Consider the following 24,400-nt stretch of genomic DNA (forward strand, 5'->3'; position numbering starts at 1 on the left):
GCATTTATTATTGGGAACCATGATCTGAAACCACTTGTATAAGGCTCTGAACTGCAGGTGGCACCATTATGTCATTATGAAATGAAACAACATTATTCTTGAGACAAGTAGGCAGCACAGGAGTCTAACCTACTTAGCAATGTACTCTATACACTATGAATAAAATTTATGCAATCTAATACTAGTCATATATAGGAAAAACAATTCTCTCTGAGAGAGAGATCATCTGATGCAAAATGTCAACATTAGCTGAAGTAAATGGAGCTGTATCAGTTACATGAGCTGAGAACCTGTCTCATTGACCTTCAACAGCCTTTGGATAGGGCTGTTGGAAGAACACCTGAGGAAAAAAAAAATCTGCAAGCATAGTAGTGTGAGGTCTTTAAAACAGTTGGCCAGAAGTAAAGCAGATGTCATCTCTTCACAGTGCAGTCAGTTCTGCTATGGATTGAGAGAAAATGAAGAGGAGACATAATGATGGTGTTTCCATATTTTAGAAAAAGAGCAAGCTGTGTACCAGGAACCTATCCAGTACACAACCACCATACTCCCCAAATCTGACCCTATCCTAGTACATAGACTACAAGAACTTTATGATGGAGTTGGCAGGAACAGGAGGTTGGCTTTGCACCATTCTGCAACAGAGCTACTTGGAAAAAGAGGGACCTCCACATATTTTAAAATGAGGGAACACCACATATTTTATTTTGTGCTATGAAACACATTAAACCTGGGTCTAAATCTAAATCACGTAAAGTGTACTAGCTATGACAGCTCTGCAGTCAGCACACACTTTTCTACACCTTTCACTTGCATACACAGAAATATTTCCAATTTGTGATGACTCTGCTGTGTACAGAAACATAGTTTCCAGGAGACTTTCGGCTTCTATGGAGCACTCAAAAGAGGTATCTCTTGCCTGCAAGACAACCAGCATGCAATGTGTACAGCACACAAAAGCATTCACTTCCACTGGGTATACACCAGCATGTCAGCAATTACCTTCACTCTCTTTCAGTATTCTGCAGTATCATCAGGAGCATTTTTGTAAGTCAGTAATAGCTGCCAATCTCCCTGTAAGCTAGCCCCCACCTACCAGTTTGATCAATTATTCCCAAGCTATCTAAATTCTCTCAGGGAGACCTCCTTTGGCTGCAGTAAAAATATTGTTGCTGAGCAGTCAGCTAACAGTTGAGATATTAAGGTGAAGCTGAGCAATCAGTGGGGACTCAAAAGTGGAAAGATGCAATCCAAGGAAGAATCTCTCAGGAAATATAAAAAGAAATAGGTAAGCAACCTTTTATATAAATAGGCCTGAAAGTACTCAAAGCTCATAGAAACCTGTATTCCGGACAAGGTAACATCATATAGGATAGAAATTTCTCCATTTTTTTGTTATACACTTTCCTTTCTGACTATCCACAATGCATTATTAGGCTGAATTCCAGTGGTGTATAAAGAGCTGGCATAGTCCTTAATAGAGACTCAAATAACTGATAATGCATCTCAGACTGGAAGTGGATTGCTCATTTTGATGATATAATTTCATTCCAGTTTTGAACTATGCACACATGAGGTGAAATAAAAACATGAAATTTGCAGAAAAATGTCAACTTGTTACCTGTAATTAAATTCTCACCATCTTACTTCCTCTGCACTTGGTTGGAAAATGTATGTACAACATTCTTCATATTCAGAAAGGACAGGTAGGTACCTGAGCACATGATGCAGTGTCTGGAACTCCAAGAATAATTTGGGGCCAGGAGTTAACTTCTGTGCATTTTTTTTTTACTCATCTACAAAAAGAAGGTAACACTCAAGCTAAGTACCTTTCTTCAGATATGCTAATGAAGAGGTCTCCAAGAAGGAGTTGTTGCTCCTTTTAAAGGGAAACATTATGTTAAGTGTTACAGACACCTCATGCAATACTGTAATTCCCTTCCTTAGTCAGTGAACAGCCTGACTATCCTGTATATCTCTAAGATCCTGCCTGATACATCTGTCTTTGACAGCATTTGTAAATAGAACACCTTTTCCTAATGACAGCATGGGGGAAAAGTGTTTTGTCTCCCTGGAGGACTTTCATGATTTCAGAAGCCTCCTTCCTCTGTATTAGGACAAACATAGGAGTGTTCACATTTCTCTTAGGGACTGAGTGAAGAAACAGAAAACAGTGTTTCTACCCTGTGGGTATGGCACGTTTTGCTTTGACTTTCTGCTCCACCGTTTTCTCCACTTTTCAGTGACAGGCTTTATCCACCAGTAAAGGAGCTATTTGAGTCTATTGCTGGGTGCTTCCTTCTTATTCTTCTCCGTTGGAACCGTTTCCCTTTGCATAAATCTTTAAGTTCTTTATAAGGTTTTGAACCTGACTTTTCCACATCAAAGGAGAGCTTATAAATATCAGATGATAGCATCAGCTTTTCTCTTGTTCACTCCCTTCAATACAACTATACGATGCGGATCCCCTTGAATAGAAAAGACTGGTAAAATCAGCTCGTAATTAGCCAATGGCATGTATTCAAATTGGTTTTCCACATCTCAGCCAGATATTCTGGCTTTTGCAGCATTAATTGCTCTCCCTCTTTCTTTCTCTGTCTCATTCTAACCAGAAATTCCAATCCTGTCTAAAATACTTCTCAAGGAAAACTTTTGTCAAAGTAGGTGTATTACCATGAGTTTCAGATGCGGTTAAACCAAACTCTTCCAGTGAAAAACCACCTCTAGAAAACATCTGTTTATACTTGACAGCCACCTTACAGCTCTGCTGTTGAGTGTCAAGAGCAAGTGGCTGCACTCCCTTGTTCTAGCACTGATTCACTATGTGTTCTCAATCAAATTTTTTGGATGCACAAACGTACTTGTCTTTTTCAAAAATCCTAGCCAAAAATCTCCAATGTATTTCGGTTAAAATTACTTGAATTGGGCTGAAGTCGTGTGGTTTCAGTTTACTGCCAGTTTAGGGAAAGGGCTAGGATATAAAAACATACTTCATATTTGTTCTCTAGTTTTACATATTCATCTAAGAGATATACTGTTAACAACATCATTTGAATTCAAAATGTTAAGGTCCCTTCCAGACAAAATTATACCATGATTCTGTAATCATCTAAAGGTATCTAGATCTAAAATACTAGCAGAAGGCCAGTAAATACTTCATTTTTTTCTAAGAGATGACTCCTGAAACTTAGTGAGGACTGTTACCCTATGCCTCAGCACAGACCCAGGCCCAAAGAACACCTGCTATCTAATCCCAGCTCAGAAAGCCTTTTCATGGTTTAAGCCACTGCACTGGTATATCTTATTTATGCTATTAATATTGTGGATATAATTAAATATTTAAGCACTTCTGTGGCGGCTTTGGAAGTAAATGTAACATTAATAATGTCTGTGGAAAAAAAAAAAAAACACTTTAGAAATTCTGGTATTATGTTAGCTAACCATGATGTCAACAATGAAATAGGAATGGCTTGAAAATATTCAAGGTACCATTCCTGAATATCACAATATATTATCCTGCTTGGTTAAGTGATTGTCCAGCTTCACTTAAGTGGATATAGTTAAGTATCCATGATAGAGATAGCAGGTGCGAAGTATGAAAAAAGAAACTGACTGTTGCTTAACTGTTGTATTCAGGGTAACAGGACATTGCACATTTTCTGTCATAAATAAATAAGTAAATAAATGACAGAAATGAACTTTGTCAGAAACACTCCTGAGTTCTGAAACAAATGCCCTTCTCTGAGGTGCTTAAGGATAGCATGGGCCAACAACAAGAACAACTTTTCTTAATTGTAATGCACAGGAGATGCACTGGAGAAAAAACAGAAGAAGTAGATAGTTGGCAACCATTTTATTTCAGAGCAAATTTTCTACCTAGGGTAGAGGGGAAGGAGAGAAAACATGCTGATAGACCTTTTTCCAGCTACTGCTACATCATTTTAAAATATGAAATCACTGAAGTCTGGAACAGGAAAAGGCACTAAAGAATTATTACTAGCATAGAGATGCCACATGAAAAATAGATTCTCAAGGAAGAGAAGCTTTAGGCAGTTTGTTCAACCTTTAGGAAATCAAACTGGAGTATAAAAGAAGCCATGTGTTAAGCTGTTTTTATAAACGCCAAGCAAAATTAATTTCAAAATAGCAGTCTCTTCATGTTCATTGAATCAAATTCATGCTCATATATGGTTACGTTTCTCCACTGTAAGAAACAACAGTAAAGGGAACATGCAGTTGCTCCTTGCAGTGCTTTAACATGCATTTTAGTAACATAGTCTCTTGTAGATGAAAACAGCATTTTTATCACAAAGCCAATGGCACTGTGACTTCTTAAGTACTTGTAACTTCTTAAGTACTACTCCAGATTTACAGGGTATTTTAAGATTTCCAGAATATAGTTGAGACATTTCATCTAAAAAAATATACCAGGTAGGAAATTAAAATGACTTATCGGTGGTCCCCTTTCATGAAAGGCAGCTCAGAAGTGCAGATCTTGTCTACATGAAACGCATTCCTCCCAAATATACTTTTCTACAAAATGAGAGGGGACATCAAGTACCGCACCAATAAGGATGCTGACTAGAGAGCCTGTCCCACGGGAACATCCGCGTGAGCTCACTGCTATCCCGTCTCCCTGCAAAGCAACAGAATTATGTGAAGCACAACCCTTACTGGAGGTTGCAAAACTCAGTGCACAAATTTTTCCAGTTTGATCCAAACCTATTAGAAAAAAAAAAAAAAAAAAAAAAAAAACAACAACCAAGAAACCAAAAAACACAGAAAGTCACCGGTTTTCATTTCCCAGCTGTAAAATTCAAAGGAGAAAAGGAAGAAAAGTATCAAGTAACTATCTATGAAATGCTGTCTGGAGTAGCAAAACTTTGCATTTTTTCTGTTAAGGAGATTTTTTTGCTGAAACAGTCTGGCACAACTGTCATATATTCAAATTCTTTCAGCTGAACCAAGCAGACAGTTTTGGTGAAAAACTCTGAGATGAAAATTCAGACAAAAATTCAGACAAACTTTGTTTTGTTCTGTGTATTCATGTTGCTTTTGGGAGACATATGTTAACCATAAGATGGAATGAGCAGATATTTGTCTTGCACAGAATATTTCTCTCTCTACAGAACAACAGAAAGAAGCAAACGGGTAAAAGTCACAAGGAGATCCTCCATCACTGGGTTTTGCGCAAACTCTCCTAGAACATACAGGACAATATTTCTGAAAAAAAATGATTAATAAACCTGGATGATTCCAACAAGTAAAACTTGCACAATGCTGAGATATTGTGGCAATGGATATTCTGTGAGTAGCATTAATTGTTTTATTTATTTATTTTTGCAACCATTAATGGAATAGTGCTTACTATATGTACATCTTTTCTTTTCACTCAGTCCTGACAAACAATTAAGTAAGGGAAGCTTTCTGTACTAAACTAAAAATACGACTCTGTTGCAGAATTCACAGGAATCTGAAGCTTTTGGGGTTGTGAGGGTTCACTACATCTGCATCTGCAACTAGGCGAAACACATCCTACATCCAAAACATCACAAGCAGAACTGATTCCAGTACCAGCTTCTGCTAATGCTGTACTCCTTGAAAGACAAATATTAAAACAACAACAATAAAAAAATATTGACCACAGGCAAACCTCTGCATGTCTTTCAAGATGTAGAGTGCTTAAAAGTAATATACTGCAGAGAAAATACTTTGTTATACAGAAAACCTCAACCATTTGTCTTAAAAGGAGTGCTTGCCTATACCTGACTAAGAAAGGAGTATCTTCCTTTGGCTTACTTCCTCTTCCTCAAACTTCACCTTTCAACTCTGAAGCACATCCGAAAATCTGTCCTACAATTGATCTTGATCTTGTACTTAGATGGTGGCAAGCCTGTCCCTGTTTCCACAACAATGACAGTTACACAGTTGAGATCAGAATGATGGGCTGCTTTCCATACAGAGGCAGGAAATTAACAGCCAAAGAAATCAGCACAAGGAGACATATATTGGCTGAAAGGTAGATCAGGCCCTTATTCCTGTATCATTAAAGATCGAAGAAAAAAAAAACAAAAAACAACCTCAAATGTCAACAGCTTTACAAGTACATGCTTAAAGCTCTAAACAGCCAAGAAAAGGGGAGCAAGTCAGCCTAGGAGAGCATTCAATGAACGTTACATTACCAGGATTCTGTATTTTACTTTCGCAGGTCACCTTTAAGCTACATGTAGTGTTGAGGATTTAAAGCACTTAAGGAGATTAAAGGTTCAAGTGCTGTGAACAAACAAATTTAGGCTACTAAAATCACATTTCTAAATTTTAAAATGTGCATGAGATGATTAAAAGTATGAGTTAGTGATTTTTAATTATTTTGTGCAAGTTTTCCATATTCATAAGTCTGCGTGGAGAAGCACGCACTGCATTCTGATGAGGACTGCCACTCTCTCACACAAGACTAGGTTTCAGGGCCAGGAAATAAAGTTGCATTGCAGCAAAATCACAGTTTCAAATGTCCATAGTATCCCTGGGGACTGACACTATCACAGTGTCAATCCCAACCACACGTGGCACTTTCTGCTGACCCGCTCTGGCCAACCGTTCTGTTTTACCTCTGTTTTCCAGAGCTGGTGAATGGAATTCTCATGACGTGCATGAACTCTCCATACCCGTACTGGAATAGGGAATGGCTGGAGCCAGGCCATGCTTCTGCTTCCCTCATTGCAGCCAACTGCAGCCAAGTGTCAGAGCAGAGTTACCATGCTATGGCTATCCATGATTCCCAGGAGACGAGGAAGGGATGGAAGCGGGACTGAACTGTAGCAGAGGGATCCCATACTTGAAATAAAGTAGGAAGGTGTATAGGTTTTCCCACTGTGCCCAGGACAACTACAAGGTGAATTCCCCCATGGCTGGATGCTGACTTTTCCAGACAGCTCAGAGAGGTTGGGGAGCACACTCTTATTGAGGAAATAGACACCTTCCCCACAGGAACCTTTCCCAGGTAATCTGGATGTGTCCTGCTACTTTTCTTCCTTAGCATCAGTATCACGAAATATTTAGCTTTCAGCACTACACAACTCATTTACTAACAATGTTTACCATCAGTCTGCAGCAAAACTTTTTTTTTTCCCATGATCCCTTTTATTCACAAATGGTTGTTTGTAGTATTTATTATAGAGAAAATGCCCTTGAAATCTGACAATAGGCAAATTTTTTACTCCCACATTGTGAGTCATGAGTTGAAGAATCATTTTTGGCACCATTCAAAGTACTCCTTTCACTATTTTGAAGAGCAGAGACCGAAACACTCTTTTCTGTCTAAGAGTAGAAATGTGATTGCTTAATGTCAGTAGCCTACTTTTTTAATTAGCCTGTAAAAATAAGCCCTTCCAGACACCTAATCATCAGATTTTCAAAACTTTTGCTTGCAACTAGAAATGGATACATTAAAAAACAGAAATAGCCGATAACGAACAGAGATTCTGTTGGAGGGTAGTATTTTTCTGAAAAATTTGTAAACTAATGTAGACAAGAAAGAAATGCAGGAGAGGGCTGTGCATGTATAATCACGATCAGGACAAGTATTTGAAGGTATCCAGCAGAATTCCCTATGCTGTCCTGCAGGTGCCAAAGAGTTGTAAAGGAATAGCCTGGCTTATCTGTATGTTTATACACAGCAAACTGGACACACTTATGCTCTAAATTATTCATTTGCCTTTTACTTTTTCACGAAGTTGTACTGGAGGTGAAGAAACCATGCGCCATGACATACCACTGCTATGAATATACACAATTTCTCAAATGATTGAACATCAGTCACTCTTTCAGATTAAAATCAACACTTACATTTCACCTTGAAAGTCAGAAGCCTAGTGGTGCAACAACATTCACCATAAGAAAATATTAAAACTACATGTCATCAGGAACCTCTTTCTGTCAGATGCTAGTGAATATTTAGAAAAAGACTATATAAGACAAGGGAAAGATATATTCATCTCTATTTCACCATATTCTCTCAGATGCTGGCAGTCACCAACTTTACATTCCTAAAGCTCAAGAGAGCATCCGATATATAGTGTTAATAGCCACCCAAAGAAATAATCATTTTTATAGTTTCCTTTTTCACATATTTACAGTTTTTGGCCACCCAACATCCTTTGATAATGTGTCCCATGATTTAACTGTATTGTATAGAAAAATTTTATTTATTTTTGCTTTAAGCATTTTGTCTGTTCTTGGTGCTTATCGAGTTCACATATTCTGAGGAAAAACAAGCAAATCATTTTCCCCAAATCATTCATGACTTCACAGCTGTCTCTACAAGATTGTATGTCTGAATTTAGCCTCTTTGTAGAAGTAAGCCTTCCTATACTTCTGATCATTTTGTTGACTTTCTTTGTATCTTAGTGCCAATCATTGTTGCTAAGATTCTTTCGTAACATTTTGAAGTCAAAACAATCCCAGATAATTCTCTCATCTACAAAATTTGTTACCCTATTATTTTTCCTTTTCCCCAGGTCATTTATGACTATTTGAATATGTAGTCTCAACAGAAAGAACCAGGAACCTTTCTGATAACTTCCTCTATTTCTTCCCATTTTTTATTTCTTATCCAGAAGAAGCTGTCAACAGAAACTATGTCATTTAATATACATTTAACTGCATTCTGCACAAATGTGTAAGTGGAGCTAGCATTCATCCTCTTTTGGTGCCCAATTCAATGGCCTGGTCTCTTGGCTCCTGTAGTTATCTGGGACATCTGATGTGATTCAAGGTCCCACATATACTTCCATTAAAACTCTAAATAATACTCAATCTTCATATCTCTGAGATGCTGCTCTGTAAAATGTTGTGTTATTAAAGAGATGGGGACGAATGAGAGAATTTGATTCTATGAACTAGTCCTGCTGTTGTTGTCACTGTTTAAAAGGTATCACAAAGCCCCCTCTTTGTCCATTACTTATTCTCTACTGCCGAAACACTTAAGTATTGGCAAAAGCATGTAAAAGTGTGTAAAACTGAATAGTTCTTGTTGGCATCCCATGAGATTTTCTATTATGGAAAAGAATTTGTCATCAGTAAATCCTGGAATTTCTCAGAAATAAATAAGGACACTCAGTAGGAACTCTAAGCTAATAACTTGATGACTGACTGTGTAATAGGTGATTAGTAGATCTGAACAAACCTTAGGCACTTGATGTCTAAAGAGCTCTCTGGGAGATCAGCTGCTGATGCTGTTGCTGTTGATATCTCGTGCCTTCAGAACAAGGACATTTAGAGTGTAAGGGACAGGCCACCCGTAACTTCTTTTTTCATGACCTGTTCAGAGATCAGACTAGAAGACTCAAGAGTTTGTAATACTGGTGATATCGCACAATAATTTCTAACATTACCTGCATACTCTTAAGGATGTACAGACTATCCATGTACTTTTCTACGAGAGGAAGGATTAGTATGTTTGTGATATGAAATGCCATCCCTTTGTTAATCACAGGAAAAGCAGACCCAATGTCTGTCATGTTCAGGACATAAAGCTTTGATACGAAGTCTCCGTTTCTTCCAGTACTAACACAAGGTGGACTGTGTTCAGCTAAATTCTTCTTCTGGGGAATCATACAGAGCATAGTTATTGAGCATTTAAAAATTGTTTTGAGCTCTAATGTAAAAAATGGACATGTTTATTTAAGATTTGATAGAGTATATAGATTATTACACAGCCAAGCTCTGTGTGTTACATAAGGTTTATACACATTATATACATCTATCTACGCTTTACAAATTGTGCATAGTCATTTACCTGGGAAGAAACATATTTTTGGCAAAGGGAAAAAACAGATCTCTAATTTATTTTAACAGAATATATGGTAGGTGAGATCACTGTATATAGAAAGGTTAAATATCTAATTCCAGTGTGACATAAAATTCACACTTTTCAAGTGACCCCTAGGTACTGAGACATCTTCTAAAATATTAAAATTTAGACACACTTAATAGCTATTTCTGCCCTAGTGCTGCCCAGAGTATCACAAACATTAGTTTATAATTAGGCCCCTGAAGACACTTGCTGTAATTTTTTTTAAGCAAATGTATCATTATGTCCTGAATTTGACACTGTCATGTTCCCTGAGAATACTCTCATTTTAAATATACATATTTTATTATCTGCAATGTGCAACCTTTTTTGTATGTCAGTATGCTAGTATATAAACTATAAAAATATGATTTATGACTAGAATTTTAAGGTAAGCTTTGTATTTAAGTAGCAAAATATATCATTCATAGCAAGAAATACATTACATGATTTAACAACAAGAGAATTTCTATGAGTGTGCAATTTTCAATTTACACAGTAAAAAGATATCTGAAAAGAAACCAAGGGTTTATAAGTTGGTTATGTGTCAGCAGCCATTGTGATGCTTTGCTTCTTTATGAGAGTCTGAAATGAGATTGTCTGAAAATTACTTTCACTATTTTTTCCTGGCTAAACTGAAAGAAATGAAAAAAAAAAAGGATATGAAAAATTGGTTACACTTTCATTTTTTCCCATTTTTAATATCATAAGATAATTTAGGTCACACATTAAAATGTCCTGTAGACACAAAAGTGTGAGACTGACGGATTTTCTTTAACAACTTCAACACTTTAAAATTCTCTAACTACAGCATTCAGCTGCTTTACAGGGTTACAGCTAAGCCTTAACCCTGCTCTGTTTTTGTGAAAGAAAAGCTTCATTTTATTCTTTTAATTCACAATGGTAGCACTTGTTCCTAAATGTCTGCAGTAACCAGCTCTGCAGCGTATACCGGTGTCTGTACACTGTTCAGTGCCTTATCAACACAGTGATTTGAAAATCAGGAAGAATGTAGAGGTCATTTAATTCAACAGTATCTCCTGTGCCCACCCTCCAACGTGGAACTGATCCTCATTACCAGTGGTTTGCTTTATCTCATACGAAATTGTCCCAAGGATGGGATTTAGTACTTCCTCAGCTATTGCCCTGTGAAGGAAGCAGACACTTCTGATTGGGATTATAGTCAGCAGCACGTATGGGAGCCTCTGTTTCATTCCAGGGGATTAATGCTCACTTTCAAAGACAGCTCCAGAGACAAGGGAGAGAGATCCCTTCAGAACATTTCTCATATTGGTGACTTTCATAGCAAAGCTGAGGAAGGCTGTATTTATGTATCTTCGGATGGAACCGTGGAGGCAGTAAGCAATGGGAAGATGAATCACAATAAACACAGAGTACAAGTTAAGTGGAAGAAATCCTCTCTTATTTGCAAAAGATAAGAAAACAGTCCTTGGATTCCTCAAACCGGAGGAATAAACTCATACACGACATTGTTTCTTGTTGCTTGTCCTCTCTTCACCCTTGTTTCACACACTGAATGCTCTTTGAAATGTTAAGGTGAAGTTTCTTTATTTTTGCCTCAGGGCTCGTGGTACTGGGGGCCTTTGGGGAGAAAGTAAAAATCTCCTCTTGCAGGGCCAACTAGGAAATTAGGTCTATCAAGAGTAACCCAGGGAAGAGCACAAGTCTTCTGTCTCTTGCTCCCCTGCCAATTTGATTCATATATACCAACTTCTCAGCAGTTTACCACCATTTTTATCAGCAGCCCAAACCCTGGAGATCTGAATATCAACTCTTTTTTATACCACTGCATATCAGATGCTCACTCCCTTGTGCAATCCACTTGCACCCCTAATTGTTGTGAAAACACTTGCCAGTTAGATAGCTATTTTATCTTCAAAGAAATTCACAAACATCAATTAACCCAAATCTAGATTAATTAATCTAGCAATTAATTTGCTATATATCCAGCAGTTAGAATAATGGAGAACAAACCAGTGCCTATCAAAGTCTGCAGAATGAGTTTCCCTGACTCCAACAAAAAATGGATCAAGCTCATTTCTCGAATCCACTTATGTATCCTCAATCTTCACTGCAATCTGGTATTTTCTTCCTCAGTATCTTCAATGGATTTATCATGAGTACAGCCAAGGAAAGAGGAGAGGGAAAAGGGAATCTGTGAGCTGAGATCACAGACACCAGGTCTTAATCAGTTTTGTTTTATGGATGATCTTAAATCTTGCACCCCACCTGCACAGAGTTTATGGAGATTGATTAGATCAGTCCTCAATGTGCTCAGATAAATCAGGGTGCCAAACACACTGCTGCGATTAATGAATTCAGAAGGCACTCATATTATAAATTGATTGCTAAATTATAGATCAACCCAAACTGACAAAACAGGGTGAGCAGTCGTAGCAAATTTCCAACAATCACTGTACATCTTGTGAAGTAGGCCACTTGAGTTTTTAATAATCATTGTAGTGGTCCTGCAACCATGGGCACATAGAGAGAATCAGGGTGAATATGAAAGAAAGCAAGAGAAACATTTAAGAACTGTAGTATTCTAATAAATTATTTACTAGAAAAGTACAGCTGATGGCTTTTATGCAAGGCGATCTCATAGAGATCAGCTTTTACAGTGTGTCATTTATTTCCATTTTATAATAATCCTCAAAATAATGGATCATCCTCTCAGAAGACTGTTTTAAAACTCTGGTTAAGCAGTACATACAAATATTTCTACTCACTTCTACTAGATGCCTGTTACTTTAAATGAGCTTGTATTAGACATCCCAATACTTAAACCTAAATTTTTGTGTGCTTGTTTTGACCACCAAGAAAGAACATTTATTATCTAAAATTATCAGCTCTGCAGTTTTATAAGAACTTCTCTGGAAATTCACAAAAAGATAACATCCTTATAATGACTAATAAATGTTATTCAGGTTACTAGAGAAAGATCTTCACCCTCCAAGAGTGAGGCAATTATTCTAAAGATTCCAGGAAAACGCCCTGACCTGATGAAAAATTACCGATTTACTGAAAAAGTCATTTCAAGACATCTTTAGATTCATATTAAAGACAAGTAAAGATTGAATCCCTTTCTTGTTGATAAAGACTTTCCACAAGAAAGACTACGTATGCAAATACCTCTTCAGTGACACCAAGGTAAACATAGAGGGAATGATTGGCTCCAACGACATTAATTTTGTGAGTAAATTGAAGAGGAAAATGTAGTACTATGTAGTTAATAAGGTATGACTGAAATCACCCAATCAAGTAAATAAACAGCAAGTCTAGCCTGCACTGTAATTGGTTCTTAATGCCAGTTGCTTTCTATATGGAATTAAAAGCGAAAAGAAAACTGCAACAACAAATGAGTGTTCTGTTATGGAGCAGTGTGAAATCCTTCAGTTCACACTTTTCTAATTATCATTTGATACTGTTTGAATTGTCCTTTGTGCCACATGCTTTCTAAAATCTTGCACAAATCATTGCTGTTGACCATAAACCGTATCTTTCTACATTAGTGCATCAAACACTGTGTGACAGCTAAATTGTGGAAGAATAAAAGCACTAATGGATTTGTTTGAACGTATTATTTATTGCTTGTCTCTTAAGCTTTACTTGGCCTTCTTCACAGGTTCTGCTCAGTTACCTTCACCACTGGCTTTCAGAGATACTGAGAGCTTACTGAAGGATTACAGTTTATAATATACCTGTATAAGCAGAGCTGTAGTCAAGCATTAAAGGTCACTCAAAGCTTATTGATTTAGAGAACACTGCAGCAATAACTCAGAGAATATCAAAATAACCACTGCTATTTGCTTTTCCTTAACTCAGAATGGAGTAATCAATACACTTACAGACCTTTAATAAACTTTTTTCTCTAATGATCCACCACTTTGCATGAAAGATTCAACACTTTAAAGACATCAGAAAGAAACTTGGTTACAATTATTTGAAAAAGACCCAACCTTCCGCACACCCAACATGCTGTAACAGACTCCAGGGAAGAGATTAAAATTAAAATAAAGTGTTTGCCTATTTGCATCCAGCATGACATCAAAATCTTTTTTGCGGGCTGTGGAAATTCTATTAATACTGTAAGCAAGGAACACATTGTATAACAGTATCAACAAAGAAGAGACACTGTGTGGATTATTGACTTCAGCAAAACACAGACTTCTCAAGAAGACCTTGTTAACAGTGATCCACCAAAAAAAATGTTGCCTATGCCAGGGAGTGATGAAACAATAAACAAACTGACAACACTGATGAAGACGCAACATACAGATTCTGAAAGGTAGAAAAATATCCAATGGACATTCTTCTTTTGAAAATTTTCCCTATTTGGGTAGAAGATGGAGACGATTTTCCACATAAATATGGCATGTTTCCCTTTCCTTGTAGTTTCTTTTTTACTGTAGCAACCATTTTCTTCCTTTTTTTTTTTGGCCTCTTTTCCTCCTTGTTCTCCTTATGAGCAGAATGTCTTTCATTGAGGTTCTCTGTACAACCTCAGCAGAAGAATTTTTTACTCTATGCCATGTGCATTGTGTGGTCTGTGCCTCTACAGCACCTTATTAGGTGTTTATTCTTTAAGTATTACAATGTGCAATACCTACACAAAAAAAACATTATTTTTCACTGTATGTTACGAGGACTCCACTAGAACAAGGGGAACCTACAACTACTAGAATTTATGGACAGTAGAATATCCCTATCAGAAGACACTCACAAAGCAAGCCTGAATTTCAAATAAAACTTTGATGGCAACATACTTCTCATAGAGAACTAAAAATTGAGTGCCAAAGTTCCACAATTTAGAGGACCTTCAGCATAGCAGAATAGGATAAAAACAATGGTCTCAGAGGGATTATAACCCTCATTTGGATTTGTCAGTAATCATCAATGTGAACTAAATCTCTTTAGATATTAGAAAGGCAATGTACTACTTTTGGATCAAAGAGATATTTTCTTTTAACTTTAGCTCATACACAAATTGTCTGCATTATTAGCATTAAAAGAAGTTATGACCAGCACTGAAGTGTGACTAGACTTCTCAGGTGGTTTCAATGTCTGGGAAGAAAAGCTCAGTAGGTTCATAAATCTAATATATCTTTTTCATAATACAACCTAGAGCAGCAATAATTGCAATAAAGTTTTAGAAGGCATCCTGAGAGGAATAAAAAATAACTGCTCTCTGTCCAACAGCTAAATAAAGCAAAACTAGTGGGTTTTTTTTGTTTTTTTTTAAAGCCCGTAAGGAATTCTAATTAACAGACTTTGTAGAGGATGCTGGTGAAAGACTTTTGAGAGAGATCCTAATTATTGGTTGCTTTGATTTTAGTGACCTTGCACATCTTATCTTTTTAAACAGACATTTTCAACAGGGAAGAGTTTCAAATGCCCAGACAGTGTAAACGTTGCTTGGGGTGCAAGACTTAAAAAGGGCAAAGTAAATTAAGCTGAGTTGTTTCAGTGTATTTTTGTTAATCCCCACACTTTATAACACAAATCAAACCACTAAGCTCAGTACCCATGCGATTTCAGTGGCAGAGATGAAATGCCAAGACTTCAGATCTCCAAACAGCCTACAGAGGCATGCATGTTGCGCACTGATGTGTCAAGGGCAGTGGGCAGTGTAATGTGTCTGCTATTGTTGAGAAGTCTCCTTCCATTTGCAAAATTTCACAATCTGACATTTCCCTTCAAACACTCCTGTTGCCTCCTAAAGCCTTAACTTAAATTATGCCTTCCAGAGTATGTCAAAAAAAACAGCAGGTACGGGTTCATAACCAGTCATCTCTGTAGCAACTGCTGTTCACAGTGAGCAGGCAATCCTTGTGAGAAGCTCAGCATAGTAGCTGGAATACACAAAAACTCCCCGTGTTAAATACGGCACAGGGAATCCTTCCAACATTTAATTTAACAGTAACATATCGCTATATACTTTATGGAGTGAAACAAAGCATCTGAAGTCAATGCTTCAGAAATATGGTAGCGTGAAGACTGGAATGCTTAAAATCAAAGTGCAAACAGTCATACAGCACTAAACCCATCAGAGACACTTCACCTCTCTGATTCTTCTGATTTCCACTCTTTTGTCTTTGCTATCATCAAATTCCTAAGTTATGGTCTGCATAGAAAGAAAACAGAATTGTCAGCTGACAAGTGCTATATGCTATCTGTCAAACAGAAGTGATTCTGGAGGCTGCTTTACCATAGCAGCCTTATCTTACACCCACCACAAGGTATAAGGGGCCTGAATTGGAAAGAAGCTTCAAGCTCGATTCTTATTTTACAGCCACAATTAATTTTAAAATATTTTTGCATAAAAGAATCTAGTGCAAATCCTACTACTTTTAGCTTTCCCGTGAATATCTGAACTGCAGCCTTAGGCAAATATTCAGCCATCTAAATCAGGGCCTGCAAATATTTGCATACACAGATGAAAACGTATACTCTCTCTCAAAAAAAAAAAAAGGAAAAGAAAACGTTGTGAAGAATCAGACTACTTTGAAAATTGTCAATAGGTTCGTAAGATCCATCTTGATTTACTTCTCTTCTTCACCCATTCCTTCACCTTCCACTTTCTCCTTCTCTACAGGTGGTCCCAAAGGACTATTTTTGTTTCCTTTCACTTCTCCCTCTTAACTCTACATTTTGGCAGTATCATCCACAAATAAATTCAACTATTGTCTCTCTACTCATAGCTCAGAGATCTCCCCCTTTATTTCCAGACCCGTCTTCTTCCACCCAAGCTGAAACCTCATCCTTTCTCACACTTTCTCACCTCAATCTTGAAAAGATTAAAGCATATTTCTCCCTCTAGAACAAAACCCCTCTACCCTTATGAACTTACTAGTGCCTTGACATTTCTAGGCATCACATTTCATTTGCATCTCTCCCTAGAATTTCTCATCTAAGTGATTTAAAGGCCACATACACACAATCTCATTTGAACAACAGAAATATGATCCATCTCTTGTTCCAAACCTTTATGATTGCATTACTAAAGGATGTTACCTATTTCATTTTAAGTTACTTTATACATAAGCTACTTCCACCAGCGGCTTGCCTTTCTCTAGTAGATCAAAGAACTGCCCAGCCTCCCTTTCCAAGCCCTTCATTGCTCACTCCATTCAAAAGCAAAATCTCAGCTCCCAGCCCTGCTGGAGCTGTGATGTGAACTCAATGTCCAAACAACACCCTCTGTGCTTTCTCCAGTGCTTCCCTTTTGTCAGGAAGTAGCAGCCTGGTCATCAGAGGTGCCATTAAAGGCACCAGACAAGGCAGGGCTCATTGTCCTTGACTGTCCTTTGAATCAATCATGTTACAAGATCTGGAGGATAGCTGCGCTTTTTTTTTTTTTTTTCTCCCCTGTCCTGGGGAACGATATTGCTTTACACAACATACAGTAATTTGCTTGTCTTTTATGTTTCAGGCAATAACTCATAGATATTTAATCTACTCCAGAAATTTATAAAATTGCAACCTCCCGAGATAACAAAGTCATTATCCTGACACTTCACATTACTTTCATTCTACACATGCTACCATAAATAACTCCTACACATTCCTTCATTTGCATTAGAAATCCTCTTTAGTCAATACTGTTAATTTTGCTGGCACTTTAAAATGGAGGCCATTCTTTCCCCAGATCTCATTCTCTATTTCATCTGCTACAACTCTGTTCCAATCTCAGTGGACATGCCAAACACAACTGGTTTGACCATTTACCAACTAAGAGACAGATGGAAAGATCTTCTGCAACTGCTTCCCTGTACCACCTGAGATACTGAGATTCCTTCCAACATCTCAGATGAACCTCCCACAAACACCTTGGTCTGGCCTCCTAAGCATCTTGCTCTCCATCTACTCCATCCTTTACTTCTCCTTGCTCCATGTCTCATTCTTTCCTCAAACTTCCTCACTCTTGCTTCTTTTGCCTTTGGTCTCATCTTGTCTGCTCACCACTGCCACAAGGGACAAAAAAAATACATACGGATACCATTAAGATCTGTGTCTTCCTTGTGCATCCCCAGTGTCATACAAATGTATACCAAACACAGTGTTGGTATCACTGTTGTTCCATAAACACAGTGCTGATTTTGTGAAGTCATAAACCACAATCGGCATGACCAATATAAATTCAAGAATTCACAGGACTCCTTTTTATCTTTTCCACCCATGTGTGGCATGCATTATAACGTGGAGACCAAGCATTTTATTTCTTCTATCTGCACAGCACATCCTACAGTATGTAATGAGTGAAAAATAAAAGTATAATTTCTGCAGGGTTATACAACTATAATGATGTAAGAAGACAAGTATGCAGAGAGAAGGAACTACTACACACCATGGTATGATAAGAAAAAAAAGAGACAAGAAAAAAAAGAGACATTTTGGGGTCCAATGTCCTCCCACCAGCTCCGAGAGGCTGAATAGACACTGCAGACAGTGCTCCTTTTTAAACTTTAATTTAGTCTTAACCTTAAACCTGATTAGAAGAATGGAAGAATCTGATTCAGCCATGATTTAACCTAAATTAGCCACAGGGAGATGAATTTCTCTGCACAGAGCTCCTAGAGCCCAAGCATCAGTCTTTCTGCTAAATAGTTACACTGTCATTACTATAGCATGGGTCTTTTTGTGGCCACCCCATTTTTCATATATGTTAACAGAGCTCATTATTCAATGTTTCCTACAGAAGGTCTCCAGCCATAAAAGTGAGGAAGTAGCTAAAACGGTTGCAGGGTTACCACTTCTCTTGAGTATACTTACACCAGTTGAATGGTGCTGAGTTCAAATTATTCAACTGGTTTGCAAAAACAGCCCCATTATTTTTCCAGGTTAATGTAGGAAACATGGAAAATAATCTACTGATTACAGTGGATTACCACTTCTCTGCATCTTTAATTTGATTGTGGTAATCATAAAACAGCTGTGTGATCATCTTGTCTGTCAGAGTGCAGAACAGAGTAGGAATCTTCAACAGAAAATGGGAGAGAAAGTTGTTTTCTATGAGTAAAAACTATTCAGAAAGTAGGAACTGCTTCTGACCTTTAGCCTGCGATCCTGGTCTCCGCTGCACAGAGAATTTACAGATACTTTAAAGGTCTTCCAGGCTGGATTTAAGTTATTCATCACAACCTGAGAATGAAAAGAAATGAAGGGAAGCCTGAATATTTGCACATTTCTACTAACAAGAGCCACAATTTTAAAAATAGTAGCACCATAAAGAGGAGAAAACAACTGAGCTGGAGGTTTGGTGAACAACATGCACGGGATACCTGCCTTGGAGCAACCTGCAGTTTCCAACAAACCTGCTCTGGAAAGCCCCAGAAAGGAGCACAAGCGGGGAAATGGGCCTGTGTCCAGCTCACACTACAGAGAATGCCCCAGCACTGCCACGCTGTAGTAGGGGCATAACCCACAAAAGGAAGGCTGTGGGATACATCTCTGAACTGGAAGCCATGGAAGAGATGAAGGCCTTGGCAGTGGGGATGGGCAGTATCAACTTATGGACACATGGTCTTCCCTGGTAGAAGACTTTATGGGATACATAACAAATAGGATCACAACCCCAAATACCCAGCATAACTCCAGCCCGTACACCTAGATGCTGCTTTTAAAGACATTGCCACTCATTGCCATGGAAGCAGTAACAATATTGTGGCATAAGAAACAAATGTAAAGCACCCAGATTACAAATATTTTTATCACAGCAAGCTATGAGGAGCCAAGCGGATGTAACATAGCATTAATAGGAAAATGTCTGTAGCATGGTTTGGGCTAAATAAAATATGCATAAGTACTGACCTGCAAACAGAGTATCTTCCAGTTTAATTAAACTTAAATATTTGTCTTCAGTACCATCTTCCCTTACCCTTGTGTGCATAAGTCAAGACCCGATACCCATTAGTCAATAATTAAAGCAGAGATAGAAGGGTTTTTAAACATGGGTGCTGGCAATACTTCTTTGACATTGGAAGCACAAACTACTCCTCCTGACAACCTACCTGTGTCCTTGGAAAGTAAACCCAACCCTATTCCTTACCTCAGTCCTGTGAACAAGTTGCTGGGTTGCATCATCATTCATCCGGAAAATCTCCAGGAAAGGATCAGATTTGCTGAAAAAATCCTAAAATAAAACATAGGACAGGTTACTCTTGAGAATTCTTTTTCTTTGAGCCTTTCAGACACACTGCACCTGTGCTTTCCTGACTGCTAATGAAAAAAGAGTACCAGCGTGGTTTTAGTGAGACCTCCTGGTGTCCCTCAGCAATATTTCACTCTTGTGCTTGTTCCACAAGGACTTCCATGGCACTGCTGTTGTTCTCAGTTTGGCTATTCAATCATGGTAGGCAGAATGGTAAAATCACACTTTATTTTTTTTTTAACCTTTGTAGACCCAGTCTAAGTTCCTGAGCTTTAGCTCCTTCACTGACCTAGCTTGTTTATTTCTGCCTCCAAACCTGCTTAGTCTTTTGACATCAGTTTTTATCATGCAGTGTACTTTGAAGCATATTCTACAGTGGCACTACATTACACCCTGTTTGTCCACCCTCTCAAAATAGAAGTTAACTGGCCAAGACATCATGCTGCTACCAGCTAACACAAGCATTGGCAAGATGAATTAGAGAAGGTTAGAAAAGCAAGTCCTCTTTAGAATGTGAAAACATGAACCATGTAAGGATGACAAACAGAGCAGGTAAATGCAAAATATTACTTGGCATCTCTATCAAGAAAATCTGTGACAGGCATTTGGGTTCACATACGTGTTGTACCATAACATACCTCTCATGGATTTGCAATTATCTTACAAGTCAGAGAATTCTTAAACCTAAATTAAGTTGCTTTCTATAGTAGAGCCGCAGTGTCACCACAGCCTTTTTAGTTTTAACAACATCCTCTTTTTTCTGTGCAAGCTGACTGGCTGGAGGAAGGGTTGCTGGGTGTTAGACCTCCACAGCTGGAGGGGAAAAGCCAGCTAATTCAAATTGCTCACTGTGGAGTTAATCCACAGGAGGCGGATTCAAATGGTCCCCATCCATTTTCTCGAATCATGACTCCCATCTTCATTTCCTTCTTCAACAGAATCACGACTAACTTTATGCATACGGATATTATTTTTCTCTATCGGCCACATCCCAAACCTCCACAGACCTCTGCATCTATCTGGGGCAGAGAGCAATTCTGTTTGCTCTCCTGGTGTTTCTATGCAAGTGTTAGTATAAAAATAATTGTAATATGCATAGTTAGTTCTACCCTTTTCTCCTCACCAAATGTCTGCCATACTGGCAAGATAGCCATTGGGATAGGAACAGCTTTGAATGTTAGCTAAAGTCTAGGCACATCATTTTGGTCAAATTTGTCTTCAGCACAATGTTACTAGTGCAAGCAAGCAAAGAAATCAGAGCTTTGAAAATGGAAACCAGAATTTGAATGTCTGGAGAAGGAGATGGATCTCTAGGGACCATGCAGTCTTGGGCAAGACTCAAGCAACCTAAATTCTTTTCCATTCCCTAAAGATGAAATCTGTCAATGCTGCTGTGTTCAATGTGTTGTTCTGTGAGTGACCTGTTTCTTTTTCTGCTAGAGAAAAGGCAATGGTGTGTTTAGAAACTGATGCAAAGCATGTATGTGTGCATCTGTTAAACTTTATCACATGGAGCTCTAAACAACAAAGCTGTATGTTCGACCATTTTTTCCAATTACATTGTTATGATACATTTAATGTAAGAGTGTGTAGAACTAGCACAAAACCCAACAAAGTCTGTAACTCGAGAGTTTTCCTCAAGGCCCTGATATAGATTTAGTATGTGGACTGAATTCAGTGCTTGAAACTTCTGGTCTGTAAGGGGCTTTGGTGATCAAATTCTGCCAGATTACTACTGCGCAGCAGAGAAGAGAGTGAGGCAGCTGGTTTAATCATAGTGACACCAAAATCCAGAGTGCATGGGATTAAAAATGATTGAGCTGCCTCTTCTTACTCATAAGCATATTGTTTAAGGGTGAGTAAAAGCTTAAAGTTTAATGGATTCTTTATGAAACACAAATTTGGTAAGAAAAGTTATCTGAAAGAAAACACCTCAAAATGATACATCCAAAAGAATACACCCCACAGTGCAGAAAACTTCAGAAAGGATAACAGGATTTTGTGTAAGAAGACTCAAAATATAGTATCACTTTGAGCTGAGTATCATGAAAACTGACAGAGCAAACCTCAGCACTAGGGAAGTAATTTTTAATATCTGGTTTTAATAACCAAGGCAATACCATCTGAAGGGAAAGATTTTCACTCTGGATGATAGCTTCTATTGCCCCTCCTCAATGCAAAAACAAAGCTTAATTCCTTGCAGAATCAAGGTAAAAGCCTCAAATCCTTCAATATTGAAGATGTTCCATAACAACTTAAAAATGATATGCTAAATGAAAACATTTTCTTAGTTATTAACATTTTCAAAGCATTTTTGTTGTTACGCTAAATCTATCAGCTTTGCTTTACCTCACATGAGAATCTTCTGAAAGAAGAATAGCAGCAATAAAGGTTTAATGTTTTGATAATTTAATAATGCTTGAATGATTAATGTAATGCATTTGCTCCTAGCATAATGCACACTGCTTTTTCAGTATGTGTGGCAGTTACACAATATTAACACAAATACATGGTTTAAACTTTAAAAAATTAACCACCTCTGTTTCTGAGCACCTTGTTTGACACATCTTTTGGTATGCTCATTTTCAGAACATGACAGTTTTTAAAACTCAGGTTTAGGGAGTCAAGTTAAAGGTCCCTCAGAAAAGACACTAATCAGTTTTGGAAATTCATCAGTAGCAGGCCAAAGCAATTAAGAATTTTTTAGTAGTTCAATACTGAGGTGTCCTGGTTTCAGCTGGGATAGAGTTAATTGTCCTCCTAGTAGGTGGTATGGTGCTGTGTCTTGAATTTAGGATGAGAGTTATGCTGATAAAAAAACAGTCTTTCAGTTGTTGCAGAACAGTGCTTACACAGAGTCAAGGACGTTCCAGCTGCCCATACCGCCCTGCCAGCCAGGAGGCTGCGGGTGCACCAGGAGCTGGGAGGGGACGCAGCCAGGACAGCTGGCCCAAACTGGCCAGAGCCATGTCCCATACCGTATGGGGTCGTGCTGAAGACTGGGACTGAGCGGGTTGGCCGGAGGGTGGCTGCCACCACGCGGGGTCTGTCTGGGCATCATCACTCAGTGGGCAGGGAGCAATTGCATTGTGCATCACCGTGCATTCATCCCGGATGAAAGGAGGTTCGGAGGGATCATAGCAATGTCTAGACATCCCCAAAGGGAGGATGCAAAGAAGACGGAGCCAGGCTCTGTAGTGGGTTTACGTGGCAAGGTTTTGGTAGCAGGGGGCCATAGGGGTGGCTTCTGTGAGAAGGATCTAGAAGCTGCCCCATGTTTGGTAAGGGCCCCACTGCCCACCAGAGCTGAGCCAATAAGTGATGTTGTTTTGCGCCTCTGTGAGAGCAGATTTAAGACAGGGAAAAAAAAAAAACGCTGCGCCACACAGCAGCTGGGAGAGTGAGAGGAGTGAAGAACAGCCTTGCAGGCGCCAAGGTCAGTGAAGAAGGAGGGGGAGAGGTGCTCCAGGCGCCGGAGCAGAAGTCCCCTGCAGCCTGTGGTGAGGACCATGGTGAAGCAGGCTGTCCCCCTGCAGCCCATGGAGTACCACGGTGGAGCAGGGTTCCACGCTGCAGCCCGTGGAGGAGACCACGGTGGAGCAGGTGGACCTGCACTGACGGAGGCTGCGGCCTGCGGAGGACCCCTGCCGGAGCAGATTCCGGGCCAGACCTGCAGCCCATGGAGAGGAGACCATGCAGGAGCTGCTGCCCATGGGGGATCCAGGCTGGAGCAGTTTGCTTCAGAGGGATGGACCCCGTGGTATGGACCCATATCTGGAGCAGTTCTTGAAGAGCTGCTGCCTGTGGGCAGCCCACGCCGGATCAGTTCAGCAAGGACTGCATCCCGTGGGAGGGACCCCACAGCACAGGGGACGAGAGTGACCGACAAGGAGCGGCGGAGAAGAAGCGCTGTAGACTGACCATAACCCCCATTCCCCCGTTCCCCTGCGCCGCTTGGGGGGAGGAGGTGGAAGAGGGTAGATGGGGGGGAAGGTGCTTTTGGTTTCTTTCCTTTGTTTCTCACTTCTCTAGCTCGTTAGTAATAAGCAATAAATCTTACTGTCTCCCTATGCTCAGCCTGTTTTGCCCGTCACGATAATTACTGTGCGATCTCCTTGTCCTTATCGCAACCCTTGAGCCCTTTTCATCATATTTTCTCCCCGTTCCTCTTTGAGGAGGGGGAGTGAGAGAGCGGTTGTGGGGGAGCCTAGCTGCCCACCCGAGTAAAACCACCACAGGCTCTTGTCAGCGGTGCCCAGCGGCCGTACGGCTCTACGTGGCCCTGCTTCAGCAGGGGGGTTGGAGCAGATGACCTCCAGAGGTTCCTTCCATCCCCAACCCTTCTGGGAGCTTCCTTCTGGGTAAAAAACAGGCCCCTT

At 39.1% G+C, this 24,400-nt stretch overlaps 1 protein-coding gene across 2 annotated transcripts in view; it reads right to left on the reverse strand.

The window, feature by feature from the left end:
* The window catches only part of CPNE4 (copine 4), a 243,803-nt gene that overhangs the window by 69,627 nt on the left and 149,776 nt on the right, over positions 1-24,400 (reverse strand). For both annotated transcript variants that reach the window (XM_050708809.1, XM_035549705.2), the window contains exons 6-7: positions 19,920-20,003; positions 18,923-19,012 (exon numbers count right to left, since the gene is read on the reverse strand). In XM_050708809.1, the coding sequence (XP_050564766.1) occupies positions 18,923-19,012; positions 19,920-20,003 (174 nt within the window). The remainder of the gene's footprint in view (positions 1-18,922; positions 19,013-19,919; positions 20,004-24,400) is intronic.

This window comes from Cygnus atratus, chromosome 2, assembly GCF_013377495.2.
Source record: "Cygnus atratus isolate AKBS03 ecotype Queensland, Australia chromosome 2, CAtr_DNAZoo_HiC_assembly, whole genome shotgun sequence".
In the NCBI taxonomy this organism is placed as follows: Eukaryota; Metazoa; Chordata; class Aves; order Anseriformes; family Anatidae; genus Cygnus; species Cygnus atratus.